At 32.8% G+C, this 15128-nt stretch overlaps 1 protein-coding gene and 1 pseudogene across 2 annotated transcripts; both read right to left on the bottom strand.

Annotated features, from left to right (window-relative positions):
• Positions 1 to 1162: 1162 nt before the first annotated feature.
• LOC125818253 (zinc finger CCCH domain-containing protein 39-like) lies at positions 1163 to 2886 on the bottom strand. Its single transcript, XM_049497799.1, has 2 exons — positions 2178 to 2886; positions 1163 to 1433 (listed from the first exon to the last, which is right to left on the bottom strand). The coding sequence occupies exons 1-2, from the start codon at positions 2884 to 2886 to the stop codon at positions 1231 to 1233; spliced, it is 912 nt and encodes a 303-aa protein (XP_049353756.1). The 3' UTR covers positions 1163 to 1230.
• Positions 2887 to 3781: 895 nt separating this feature from the next.
• LOC125818263 (uncharacterized) lies at positions 3782 to 9781 on the bottom strand (annotated as a pseudogene). Its single transcript, XR_007442357.1, has 4 exons — positions 9626 to 9781; positions 5573 to 5681; positions 5004 to 5171; positions 3782 to 4165 (listed from the first exon to the last, which is right to left on the bottom strand). The product of XR_007442357.1 is annotated as an uncharacterized LOC125818263 (transcript).
• Positions 9782 to 15128: the final 5347 nt, after the last annotated feature.

Here is a 15128-nt window from a genome sequence, read left to right as displayed (position 1 = left end):
ACTAGACATCCCTCATAGAAGAAGAACTGCCACAGAATCAGCAAAGCAATGTCTGACTTTGTGTGTGGTAACTATGGATTTATCTACGATTCTTTAAGAGTTACGATCAGTGATTATCAAAGGCGAAAAGTGCAAAAAAGCTCTAAGGCCTGTGGGGGTTTTAAGCGCAAAGAACATATCTGTAACATACTAGTCGTCCAAAAAAATGAATGTTATCCTAATCGTTTTGTATGTTATCCAGTGGCTCACTGGTGATCATCAGACGCTTCAGAAAGATGATGCATGGAGGCAAACCTCCTGTTTATCTAAAAGTCTAATACTCAACATGAGAAAATGGCCCAATTCAGTAACTTTATAAGCACCAAAATTCAGTTACTTGAGCTGAAAGCGCAGAAATGAGCTAAAAAGCGGTCAAAATCAAATTGTTTTATTTGTTCTTTTATAGTTTTTTAGTACCTAATAAAATTATAGCTTTTCTTAAATATAGCTATGTATATAACATATCACGAAAAACAAGTTTTTTAGAAAATAGTTGACAAGATTTCTCATGGGCCAATTTGGGCTTATATTATCCCAAATTTTGATGGCTTGAGCTAATAAATGTGCAGGCCAATAATCAGCCAAAACTTGGGCGAATTATGATTTCATGGGCTAATCGTGCCACCTCTAGAATTTTAGACGATAATTAGTGTTTGATCAAACATGTAATAAGTGTTTCTAAATAAGCACTTCTTGAAAAACACAAGTACATTTAGCCTTCAAAAAAAGCATGAACAAACAGGCTATTTTTCCTTTCAAAAATGCTTTTCAAAAACATATTTTTTTGAAAAAAAAAACATTTCTAAGCTCCCAAAAACATAATAGTCAAAAACAGGAGTGTCTCTACAGACCAGAAATAAACCAAAAGCTCAGATAAAAGTATAATAAATAAAATAATGAATGTTTCTGTCTCTCTCTATGGAAATCCCATAGATGTTACATTATTTGTTTTCTATAAACAAAAAAATATGCAGATTCAAATTCAAATACCTAACTGTTGAAACCAAATATAAAAACTTATATAACAAACACATCAACTGTTCGATGAAACGAGACGGTTATAATCTCCCCGTAGTTTCTGATCCTTGCTGGAATTCGTCCATTGGGCATAAAAGAGTTAATAAAATGCAACCTGAAAAATCAGTTGTCGGCGTTATCAGGATGGAGGTGGGGTGGGACTAGATCATCGATTCAATCTCCATATATTCGACTGATTTTCTTGGATAGTTTCCATTTATGGATCTTCTTTTCCTCTTTTTCTTCTTGCATAGAAGCATTAACCAGTGTGTTCACAGAGGATGAGTCAACAGGCTGAATGGAGAAGGGACTTGGAGTAATGAGGCCAGAATTCGTTAACATATCCATCTCAACTCGGCCAGTAGGCATTTGCAACTCTGCCAAAAGAAATAACCAAAGAGCTTATAAGATAAGATCCCATTTTTTGCCATAGAAAGCCAAAGGGAAGAAATTTAAGATTTATGAGATACATAGCACATAGAGCCCACCATTCACATATTCCGTGTTTAGTAAAAGTGGTAACGACCAAGTTACTTTAATGTTAGGCCTATAAAAACCAAGACATAGGCTAGACGTTGAAAGCTAAATACATTGTTACTTGTTTTAGATGTGAGATATGACCAAAGAGAGAAATTGCATATACAATGTATGTAACAGGAAATAGGATTAATCATAATCTGAGAACAACGAATGGCTGTGAATGTGCAAAACATCAGTCAAAGGACATTGCAACACGATAACTTCCTGGAATTATACATGAACGTAATCCAAAATGTGAGTTAATGTCAAGATTTTCATGTTTAAGGAAACAAGACACGCGTTGAATAACTGTTTTGCTTACAAACAAAACAGTAGCTAATTTTATACAAGATTCTCGTCTCAGTTGAGCCATTGCAGTTCTAGCAGAAGACTTGCTTAGCAACAGAAAGCTATGCTTCTTGGTGATATAGCTCGTAATTATTCGTCTTAAGCTTTTACTGTTTCATTATGCAGCCTTTACTTTTTACAATTGAGACATAAGGGGATTTTGCAAGACTTAAAGCAAGAATATGAGACTATTTTAAAACGACTAAACATAGAGTCAAACTAACAACGAGATGAACTGTGTAAAATTAGTTTACCTGATTGGCCATGAGCAAAGTGACAACGATCACGGAAGGGGCATTGACCTGTTGTCTCCCACTTGCTGCATATCTTCGTCTTCCAGTATACAGGTTTAATACGGACAGCATCTGAATCAGCATTTCCATGCTTGCTAATCTCAATCAGCTCGGGATCACATCTGTTTCCAGTAGTTCCGATACTTATTGCAGAACTCTCTCTGTGCCTTGGCATGTCAGTCTTAAATTTTGGAGGACGTTCATGAAGAAAATTACACTTATCTCCATAAGGACACTCCTCTCCGTTATAAAACTTCTTGCAAATTTTCATCCTATGTATTATTTTTTGATCATCATTCCAGTTCTCTGCTCCTCCATCCTTTTCACGTACCAAGTCCTGCCAATTCGGAGGAGGCTCCCGCAGATCTTCAACACCATGAGCAAATGTACAGTGTTCCCCATTCCTACAAGTTCCTTCCAAGAACTTAGCACACATACGGGTTTTGTAAAATATATGGCTCGTCCCTTTTCTTCCAAGAAGATTTGGTGGATTTACTCTAGAATTCATCGCAGAAAAAGCTGCAGAATTCGGCGAATTGCTACCGAACTCCCTCATTCTCTTGAACGGAGGAGCATGCTCAAACTGAGAATAGGACTCAAAGATCTCATGATTCATCGAAGAATGAGACCAAACGTCCCCAGCATCACCACCAACAAATGGCATTTGCATAAAGTGTGAGGGAACAGGCGGTTGAGGTTGATCAGAAAAACTCATATTCCCTTTTCTAATGTCAATTCTTTAAACTAAATCCAACTATACTCTTCTACTCTCTAAAAAACAAATAAAGATAACAAATTTTAGCACAAAAACAGAGAAATTAATAAAACACCAGTAACTGCAGTGAGATACATATATGAAACAACAGAACACCATAAAACTAAACAACAATAACTACAATAAAAATTGTTAAACAACAACATAGCCCCTTGCGATCTAGGAAGGGTAGGATTGACGCAAACTTTTCAATAGACCCTCGACTCAAAACAACAATTCATTGAAAAGAATAACCACTACACATCAATCTCAATTTCAAACAAGTTAGGGTCGGCTGTATGAATCATCATTGTTCCATTTAACCTCAATTCATGGCATGGCATAAAAAATCAAAAAATTACTCATGAAGAGTGCTCTACCACTCTTATAACATGTAAAAAAATAAAATTAAGTTTGAACCCCCCATAAAACCGTACAGACCTGCAACCCACCCCGCATTAGCTTTTTAAAAAATTACTTGAACCCTCCCTGCATCTGTCCCCGCCCCGCACAATCTTAAAATCACTTTGCCCCACATTGCCTTAAAGCCGCCCCGCATCTTCCATTCAAAAATGGGTAAGGACGCAGGGTATTTGCGTGGGGTGTGTGGGGTATTTCACACAATGGACAAAGGAAAAGGAGCTCAATCAAACAACTCTACACACCATGTGGCCAGGAGAGAAGTATAACCAATTAGACAGCAGAGAGAGAAAGAAGAGCATAAGAAGCAATCCGGAGAAGAGCTTGGGGAAATAGCGGTAACCATCACATATCGATATACCAACACCAATCACAGTGAAAACACTATAGATCCAGTCAAACAGTTTTACAAGCTTTCACATTAAATTTCTAAAAAGAGCTTCTGAAGAAGCCTGAAAGACAATATTGACATCCATAACAATGGTTTTCTTCATGGAAGTTACCATCTAAGTTCGTGCAAGTAGTTCGTGTCAATGTACATCGAAAACTAACACTCCCATCCTCAGCCGTTAGCAACTTACACACTGACAGTGCAAAACAGTTATACTTCCCTTTCTATGTACCAGCAACACACAATAGAGCAATGGAGGATCTACTTCACTATATTAAAAGTGGCACTTGGTCTGGAAGTCATCACTGGAGCCTCCCCCCTCTCATCATACTCAACAAACTCATCTCCGGATAAATCAATGCCTTCAAATATCGTTCCCTTAAGCTGCATTAAGTGAATCAAATTAAAACTGGCTCGACATTTCCCATAACACGAAAAATCTAAGAATTGGACATAGAGCCTAAGAACTGCAAGTCTCTTCAGCAACCAAAAATTGTTACAAAGACATCTGACCAAAAAGTTGCTAATACAAGCCACGGAGAAATCAATTCGGGAAAAAAAAATGAATGTTAGCCTAGTCGTTTTTTATGTTACCTGACAAAATCAGACAAGTTTAAGCCCATATAATTCAAGGAGAACAAATCCAAAGACAAACCATAATATTTATGTTCATGATATAGTTGCTGTAAACAAGTATGGGCTAAAAAGCGGTCAAACCAAACTCGGTCAATTCTTACTAAGCTTTAATTGTTTTATTTGTTCTTTTATAGGCTTTTAGTACCTAATAAAATTATAGCTTTTCTTTAATATATCTAGCTATATATATAACATATCAGGAAAAAAAAGTTCTTTAGAAAATAGTCAACAAGATTTCTCATGGGCCAGTTTCGGCTAAATATTAGCCCAAATTTGATGGCCTGAGCTAATACATGTTCAGGCCAATAATCAGCCCAAACTTGGGTGGATTATGATTTCATGAGCTAATCTTGCCACCTCTAGAACATAGAACGTATTCTCCAAGAAGTTACCTAGGATATACATGACCTCGTTAAGGAAACTAGAAATATATTCAAAGAACCCCGACAACAGCTCAAAAACACATGGAGAATTAACAGGGCAAAGAAATTTTATGCCTATATTTAATATTTCGACAACTTTTTTATAACAAAGATTTTCTTTAAATTTAAGAAACACCAAAGCAGAAAGCGAGGGAAGAGCTTACAGATTCAGCTTCCCATTCTCCTCGGAAAACATAATCCAGCTGCTCAAAACCCCTGCAATCAAATAACATCAAAGGTGCACATTTTCCAGCTTCACTATCAGCATGAGTCAGAGGACGGCCGAGGCCAGTGATCATGGTTACTGTACCAACACTGCTACAGAACTTGCACTGGAAACAAAAATCACAAAAGACTTAGTAATCAGTCAAGTCTATAACAGCAACAAGAGCTGTAAAATAGCAATAGGACATCAAAGGGGGAAAAAAAAAACAATAAGGAAGGCAACAATTAAGACTCAAAACAGACTTCAAGGATATCAAAGTTATTCAACATATGGAGCTAAGAAACAACAACAGGGGCATTTACTACGGCTTAACCCATTCTGAATGTTGAAGATATCCTAATTAACTCCGTCACCTCAAACTTCAAGCGGTCTCAGTGATGTTAAATTCAGTGTAAACTAGCTCTGTGTCATATCTAAACTAACATATATGCACTCAGATATGCATAAAGAAATGTCTGGAGCAGTAGATTATATCGTCACAGAAAAGGAAACAGGATGATAGGTCACCTTCTGGACAAGGTGGGTGTGGCCCATGCCAAAGGGAAGAGGAACAGTTTCAACCAACCTCACATAAGTCTCCTTTTTGGGTGATCTCACCACAATGGCCACACTTAAGCTGCACAATTCAAAAGAAAAAGAACAAGTTTAATGGACTATGAAATAGGTATTAATGTAGGGCACCAAATGGATGCTTTCATCTCACAGAAAAAATTGGCAAAAATAACTTATGGAAGCAGTACTATCTCACATGAACATACCTAAAAGGAAATTTCAGTAGTACTATATTGATAGAGAGTGCAGTACACATTAAAAATAAAATGACAGAAGGTTTAACACTTCGGGACGTCTTAAAATGGAAGAAGTGTTGTATAAATTAAAACAAAGTTCATGTGCGATGGTGTAACATTCCGGAATGTATCAAAATGGAAAATGTGTCATATAAATTATAACAAAGTAAATAAGATTTCATACAGTGGAAATGATCCTATAAGATGAAAGAGAAGGCTGTCTTGGGATAAGAAACCTTCAACTATATAACAATAGTTTCTTATAAGTTATTTGGAGAAGGGTTGCCAATCAAAATATGGACAAAGGTCATGGCACAATGGCACAGTTAATATTTCCAATTGTTTAAGTGTTTGGAAACACATCTCAATCTGTGGGATTTGTTTGATAGGATTTTTGCAGTTACAGAGGGAGATGGAAAAGTACTATAGTTTTGGAAAGACGCATAACTGGGATGTTTACACCATTGAAATTAAAGCTTCCTGATCTACTCAGACTCAGTAACAACTATTTTTCCAATGAGGGAAGGAGATGCATGGAACTTAGGTTTAAGAAGTCTTTCAATTGGGAAGTCAGCAGACTGGCTCTTTGCTTCAGAAATTGGCCCAAGCCTTGATGAGACCAGGGCAGCCAACTCTATCAGTGAATAATTATATTTACTTGGAACAGAAAAACTCTTCATTCAGAACACAAGCATAGTGACACCAAAATTCAGAAGCTGAGATAAGAGAGTGTTTTTGACAAAGAGAAATCAAGAAAATGAAGAACGGGAAGATAAAATTGGAATGAACTACCACAAGGGCCGCAAACAGAAACCTATTGTGGCAACCATCAATTAGCTCAATCACGCTGAGAAATTATGTAGAAGCACATTAAATGAATTGCAGTGGAGGTCAAAAGCCCAAGTATGCAATGCATACAATGAACACATGGAAATAGACAGAAAAACTGAAAAGCTAAATCACAACTATGAATAAGATAGATAGTTTGAGATGAAATTGGAACGATACTCGAAAGATCCCTAAATAGACACACCTATGAAGCAAGTTCGACTCAAGACAATCTCAATAGGAAAGGTTTCCAGTTTGTATACAGGTGCTATCTGTGTTTGGAAAAGATGGAAATTGTAAACCACTTGATATTGTACTGCACAGTATCCACAGATCTTTGGAGCATGTTCTACTGTATTTTTTGTTTAAAATGGATCATGCCACAGACCATAGAGGCACAGTTGAAATGAAGTTTTTGGAGAGTTGATAAAGCCATAAAAGGATTTAGAGGAAGATACCTGCTGCGATAGGAGGTGCTTTGATGGAATCTCAACTCTAAATCACTCCCTCAAACCCAAGTGCTTACTTTATCTTTTTTTGCTGGACTACTATGACTACCGTAATTAGCACTGATCAGTGATTGGATTTTGTAAGATCCCGTGTCTTAGATTGACACTGAAAAGGGACTCATTAGTTCTTTTGTTAATGCTTTTTCCTTCCCTTGTAACTATGCATCTACTTGATGATCTTTTGTGAATGAAACATCTTACTTTACCAAAACAAAAAAAAAAACACATATAGAGGCACACAACAATTAGCTTGATAACACAATGAGTACATTAAAAAAAATAGCATGATAATCACAACATTTGAGGTGAAAACCAGAATCCTGAACATATACATGTATCCATAACAGAACACAAGGATATCAAAATGAGAATTGAAAAGAATGTGAATAAATACATAGTTTAACAATCAAAACCATGAAACTGTAAAGCAAGAAGAAAAAATTGAAATGAGCTACCAGAAGAGCCATACAAAACACCCTACAGAGGCATGCATCAATAAACTTGAGAGATCCATAGAAATGCAATAGAACAATCACAAAGTTGGAGGTCAAGAGCTTAAACAAGGGAATAGACACAAAAATTGAAACTAAGAAGCAACTAGGAATAGATTGACAGTTTACATGGAAAATGAAGAACAAGGTGAAATTGGACAGTGCACAAGCAGAACCCTAAAAAGCACATATGGTGACATACATCAACTAGCTCAATCACACAGAACACATAGAGAAGCCATAGAGTAATCGCAAATTAGAGGTTGAAAACATCAAACTTAAAATAACAGACAGGCATTCCTACACAGAACATAGAGAATTACACAAAATTTGAAAACCTAAGTTCAGAAGTAGGAATAGGCTCGATAGCTTGACAAAGTAACTTAAAAGTATCAAGCTCAAGTAAATGAAAGAATGAGCTACCAGAAAATATCTGAAAGAATAGCTAGAAGGCATCATCAATTAGATCATTGATAAATCAAATAGAAAGACAGTTGAATAATCATAAACTTCAAAGTAACGTACATACTTCATACACAGAACACAAGTAACTATGCATGAAAACGAAGAAGCTAAGTCCAACTATTAGAGATGTTATGCCCCACCACTTTTGTTTATCTACCAGATTAGATCTTATGGTTATCTACTAGATTAGCTTGATAGTATTCATCAGTTATCTCATTTGGATAAATATCCTTAATGTAAGAAGCACTCTTAGGAAGTTAGTTACTTATTTCACGGATTTAAAGACAGCTTCATATTCAATAAAATCTTCTTTCATTTTCTCTACAAGTTCATACAGAAACTAGTAGGAATAGTATAGATAGTTTGACAAAGAAAGTCATGGAAATTAAGAACAAAATGATGAAACTGAAATGAGCTTCCTGGAGATCCAAAATGAATAGCTAGGAGGAATCCTCAGTTAGAACATGATTACGGAGGTAACACACATACATATGTACACAGAACAAGGAATTAGACTCGAAAGTCATCAGAAGAAGAAACATAAAACTAAGTCGCAACTTGGAACAAACACATTTTCGACAGCGAAAATCATGAAAATGAAGAACATGAATACGTAATTGCAATGGGTAACCTCAATAGCCCCAAATAAACACCTAATGAGCAGAGACAATCCAGTATGTGTGTATTTACAATAGAGTCAACATCAAATAGATCAACCTTCATCGAGAAATCACAGACATGCAAATGCAATAAAATAAGTAAATAATTACAACTTATAGAGGTGGATACCTTAAGCAAATAGTTATAAGGCATCATCAGTTATGTCGATCTTCAAAGGAAAGATCACAAAATATCACAGTAGAATAACCGCAAACCCTATAGTAAGTAAACGAATATGAACACAAAACAAATAAATAGACACGACATTCGAATTGAACAAAAAATAAATTCAACTAGGAATAAAATATAGTTTGGCATAGAAAATCACAAAAATGCAGAACATGAAGATGAAATCGCATTGAGCAACTTGAACTTCCCAAAAATCACCTAACGAGCAGATAAAATCCACTGTGTGTGCGTATTTACTATTGAATCAACATCAATTCGATCAATGTTCCTGAAAATCACATAGGCACGAGTACATGACAATGCAATAATATAACTACAAATTATGGCGGATACCTTAAACAAATAGCTATAAGGCATCATCATTTACATCGATCTTCAAAGGAAAATTCACACTTAGAACAATCGTAAACCCTAAAGTAAAGGAAAAAATAAATAGTTGCAAAATGAGAAGAAGAAAAAAACAAGAACCTCACGAGCAGATAAAAGGAATAAAATATAAAGTTCGGGATAGAAAATCACCAACACGAACATGAAATTGTAGTGAACTACCTGAATATCCCTAAAAACACCTAACGAGCAGATAAAATCCTGTGTATTTACTATAGAATCAATACTGAAAATTATAGATACCTTGAAGTAGTAACGGAAGTTATCATTATCACAGCCGCATTGGCTGAAGGTCGGTGATGTTATCAAGCTCCGCCTTGATCATCAGCATGAAGTTCACCATTTTTCTTTATGCTCGCTGCTTCGAATCAATGCTTTCTCTCTGATTCTCTCACTGCTCTCTTCTACAGAATGGCAGAATGGAAAAGGCGCGCAGAGAAAGAGAGTTATTTATATCCTGTTATTGGAGGGTAAAAGAGTAAATTACCACATTTTGCTTCTGGAATCCGGATAGAAGTTTCCACATCATTTAAGACTTGGTCCATAGTCTCCTTTCCATTAATATAGTAAAATCTCATTAAATTAATACTCGGTTAATTAATAAATTTTTTAAGAAAATAATTTCTCTTGGTCCCACTTTGGGTCAATGAAAAAAATCATTCATTTCGATAAGATAATGTATTTTCAGAAAACCCTCTATATAATTATATGGTCTCATTAATATTATAAATTAATAATTCTCTAAAAGTATAAATATACAAAAAAAAATTAGTGAAAACGTGATTTTATTATTTCTAAAACTAAAAAATGATAGTTTAAGTATGAAACTCACACTCTCAGTAGTTTAGGTATGAAACTCAAAAAAAAGATAGTTTGCATATGTTTTGACACTTAATTCTATTTTTAAAGTAATAAATCACAATTCTAACTATTTAAAAGATATCAAAATAAAAAATGTAGAAATAATAATAATAAATTTGTATTGCTTACTTGACTCTTAAGTAGAGGTTTCTTGTCTATCCTAGCAAGTTTTTCAGTATCCGCATTAGCCACCCGCAACCGAGTCAACTGTCCGGGGCGTCAAATTAAATTAGTATCGTCCTCAAGCTCTTTTTCTTTTTTCTTTTTTCTTTTTTATGGCTAGCTATATCAGATGTATCAAGGGAGGAAGGTTTGAATGAAGGTATTTGTAGGTGAAAATAATCAAAGGCATATTCAGTATTTTTAGATGATGAGTTTTTATTATAAAAATATTGATCTAAGATATAAATTTGATCAATTTAATATTTAGATTTTTACCACTGAAAATCGTTTAAATTTTAATATTATAAGTCTAAAATTATATATTTTAAATTAATTAAAACGCCAAAAATACTATCAATTACCACATAGAAAAGTTTTATCTAATTTTAGAAACAAAAATAAAATAAGATAAATATAAAATTAAAATTTATAACCTCACGGAGAAAGGTGCACCCAGTCATAATCGCATTATGTAATACTTAGAGTGTGGATTCCCACATCTATATTTCAATAATTTCTTTAAAAATATAATATTATTATATATAATCTCGAAAGAAAATCATAAATTCACATGAATTCGATGTATTACCTATTGAAACATGGAAGAATTTTGTTTACTTTTTAAAATAATAATGATGTTGACAAAATAGCCCATATATGAAGATGTTGATGGCGTGTAGAGTGACGCTTTAGGGTTTTCTATTTTAGGAAAAAACATTTTGATTTCAAGTCTGAAACATATTATAAAGACATTGTATAATGATATCATCTTCTTATGTATTATTTCTTTATTAAGTAAAATTAATCTATGGTTAGTTTGTAACGTTCTACGATGCATAAATATTTGAAAAAATTATCTAAATACACTATTTATTTTATTATATTTTTTAAACTTTTATACGATTTGAAAAAACTATAAAAAAATATCTACTCTCTTTTATTTTTAGATACATCACTTTACACGATATATTGGTCGAATACATGACTTTACACGATTTATCAATAAATCACTTTATGCGATGTATCTGGATGTTTTGGGATGTATCTGGAATTTCGAATTCCACCAATTTTGAAGAATTTTTGTAATTTGAAAAGGAGTGGGGATATGATCAGTGGCGGATCCAGGAATTAAGTTCAAGGAGTTCGAAATTGAAAGAAGAAGCTCATGTGGTAATGTAAGTCTATGGTGAGCGTAGTAACCCCGACATGCTTTTTGTACAGGGTATCTCATTAGTTGCAAAAGTTAACACCAAACTAATAAAATATATTGAGAATAAAGCTACGTTGATAAAAAAAAAATAGTTAATCAATTGTATTACATAAGTTAATTCCTAAAACACGTGAAAATTAAAGGATGAAAAAGGAAGCGAGATGGAGAAGAAAAATATTTACCTTAACCCGCTAAATTTATATTATTTTATCCTACCGCATTAAGCTTTTCTTCCTACTTTTACCCTGCTTCATTGAACATTCTTAAAAAATTTCTTGTTGAAAAAGAGAAGATGATTCAAGCCCGAGAGTTGAGCCCAACTCCATGTGTTAAAAAGGGCGGAAAAAAAAAAAGAGGAATTGTTGCGCATGGGATTCGAACCCACAACATAAAAGCCACTGGTGAACCCCTTAACCATTAAGCTAAAGCTTCTCACTTATTTCCAGAGGGTTCATTTTAATATATGTACACATAAAATTAGAATTTGACTCTATATATATAGTGTAATTTTTCGACCGAGGGGGTTCGGGTAAACCCCCTGGACACAAGCTAGGTCCACCCCTGAATATGATGTTATTAGCTCTTAACACTATGGGGTTGTTTAGTAGGCCGCATTAGAAGAAATAGTTCATGTATTAGGTAAGATATTATTTAGTACTATGTTTGGTAGGAATTTGGGCCTATGTATAACTAAGGATAAACTACCTTATTAGACATACATCACTACTATAAATACTAATATTATCTTTACTTTCAAATAATTACATCTATTACCACTTTTAGTATTTTATACCATATATTAATATATTATTTGAAGATACAATTAGATACTCACATCCCTTAAAATTAGGATTGATTAATTATCTGCTTAATTAACTCTTTCACTCTAAATCAACCACTATCTCTTAATTCTCCCCTCCCATATTTATCACTCAATTATGTCTCCTCCTTTCTGATTCAAGAATTTCACCGTACAATTTCATTCTAACAATAACTAATCTACTATTTTCTTCTCAAGATATCATCACCATGGCTGACAAATTCTCTAGAACCCAAATATTATTCTGTATTGTTCATTTATACCAAGATCAAATCAAAGTAACTGCTACAGAGAAAACTTTCAATTCAGAGTGGGTCTTGATTGTTTGTCTCCAGAAGAAATGGATCTTAGTTTTGATTATGTTATGCCACAACGCAAAAAGATCAAAGGGAGTATTGTAGAAAGTTTTTGTTTGTTGGTGTCCTTCTAAGGCTTTCTTTGGTTACCATAACATGGATATGGTAGTACCAATATTACTTTGGTATAGCCTTTGAAACATATGTATCCAATAAGTAGTAATCTTAATTAAGATATGAATTGTATTTTTAGTAATGGGGTATTTGAACATGTATATGTATCCACCAATAAATTTCGGATGCATGATTTTTAACAATACGATGATATTAGTGATACGACAGATACTCTTCAGTCTTGATTTGTTCTTAAATTCATGTGTTTCAGCTACATTTCATATTTAGATACATGTAATTAAGTGTATATGTTTATTATGTATTCGAGATACATGTATTTGGATATGACGTATGAAATTTAGATACACATAATTAAATGTATATGCTTCTTCTTTTTGCATATTCCATATTTAGATACACATAATTAGATGTATATGCTTACTATGTATTCGAGATACATGTTTTTGGATATAACATATGCAATTGATACTTGATACATCAAATTAATACTAGATACATATAAAAGATACATGAAATTAATATTAGTATATATAAATAGATACATAAAATTAATACTACATACGTATAACAAATACATGAAATTTTCTATGATACATATGAATGTGCTTGTATGACACTCATGTATCTAAGTATTTAGTTTGTTGGATACATCATATATTGATAATAAATACATCAAATTAATGAATTTATTATTTTAAAAGTAATAATTTGAAATTAATCAAATTACATTACCAAGATATACATGTTTTTATCTTCTACTAGTAATATTAATGAATTTACTATTTCAAAGAATAATAAAATGAAATTAATTATCTATGTATTTTGAAAATCCTCAATTACTCCTCTAATTAAGGAAATAAGTTACAACCAATTAATTTAAATAAATAAATTATGTATCTCAATTTTAAAATTCGGTAAATACATGTATCTCATGGATTCAGACTCATATATCCTAAGCATGAAATATGATAGAGGAAGTAATATTTAAAACTATTGGGAATTTTAGTAATTAAGACCTAAACTAGTGAGATTTATGTGGTTTTCCTTATAACTAATACCTTTCATTTGGAGGTATTAGCAATACATAGGATATAATACCATGGGATAAGTCTATGTAAAGACAAAAATATCCTTGAAATCATTTTAATTATTTTCTTGATTTTATGATTTATTTTGTACTAGTAAATTTATTTAAATAAATTAGCTTACAAATTATTTAAAGAGAGTTGTTTGTTACTAAATAAATCAAATTCAAATCAATATTACAAATTTGAAATATGAGTTTTTTATTTGTGTGTGTGTGGTTTTCTAATTATTTGTTTTTTGAAGAATTTAAAAAACGCATACATATTAAAATTACAACTTGCAATTTTCATGTGTAAATGTAGATGGTTTATTCAATTTAACTATTGTTGACATCTTTTGATTTTAAAAGTAGATGATTTATGTCTTTTTTTTTAAAAAATTGAAAAATGACATTTTGTGAGTGATCAATTTACTAACATGACAATTATTTATCTTCAAATAATTCAAGTGAAAAAATAGCAAAAATGATAACAAAATTGTTCTTCTCATAGCTAGTTAGAATGCCATAAAATAATAAAATTGTCCGGCAATTATCTACCTCGACTCAATTACCTAATAATTCAAGGGTATAATTGGAAAAAAAACTTTTTATAGAGTTTTAATCCAAACACAAGATGAGGTAGGAAATAATGAACCAAACACTTGATAAAAATAAACCTTGCATTACTAATCTCTGCACTACTGATCCATGTGTTATTAATCCTTGTACCAAACGACCCCTACGTGATTTGTCTAAAGTTCCTAAATATTTACTTATAAGGGCTTCTTTGGTACGGGGCTGCTCAATGCATTTAAAATGGAGAAAATTGTATGAAATAACAAACTATTAATTTAAATTAAATGTTACAACCATAGTTTATTTTAATTGTAATTAGCAGCAAACAACCCTTTTTTTGTCATCTGATTCGGTATACGATTAGCCATTTTCGGTATACAATTAGCCATTTTATACATTTCGGTATAAAATGTATAAAATGCATTTTTGTTTGTATAAAACGAGAGAAAAATGTATATACAAATACAAATACATATTTTTTGCGTCCTATACACTTATAATTATACAAATACAGATATTATTATACAAATTACAATGTATAAATGAATTTATACAAAACTGAACAATTTATATAAAATTGGATGTTTCTAGCAAATTATACAAATCAAAAGCTTCATAGC

This window comes from Solanum verrucosum, unplaced genomic scaffold (assembly GCF_900185275.1).
Source record: "Solanum verrucosum unplaced genomic scaffold, falcon-dt-bn FXZP01000253.1, whole genome shotgun sequence".
Classification (NCBI taxonomy): Eukaryota; Viridiplantae; Streptophyta; class Magnoliopsida; order Solanales; family Solanaceae; genus Solanum; species Solanum verrucosum.
The sequence above is the reverse complement of the archived record's forward strand: the minus strand, read 5'-3'. Positions and strand labels throughout refer to the sequence as shown.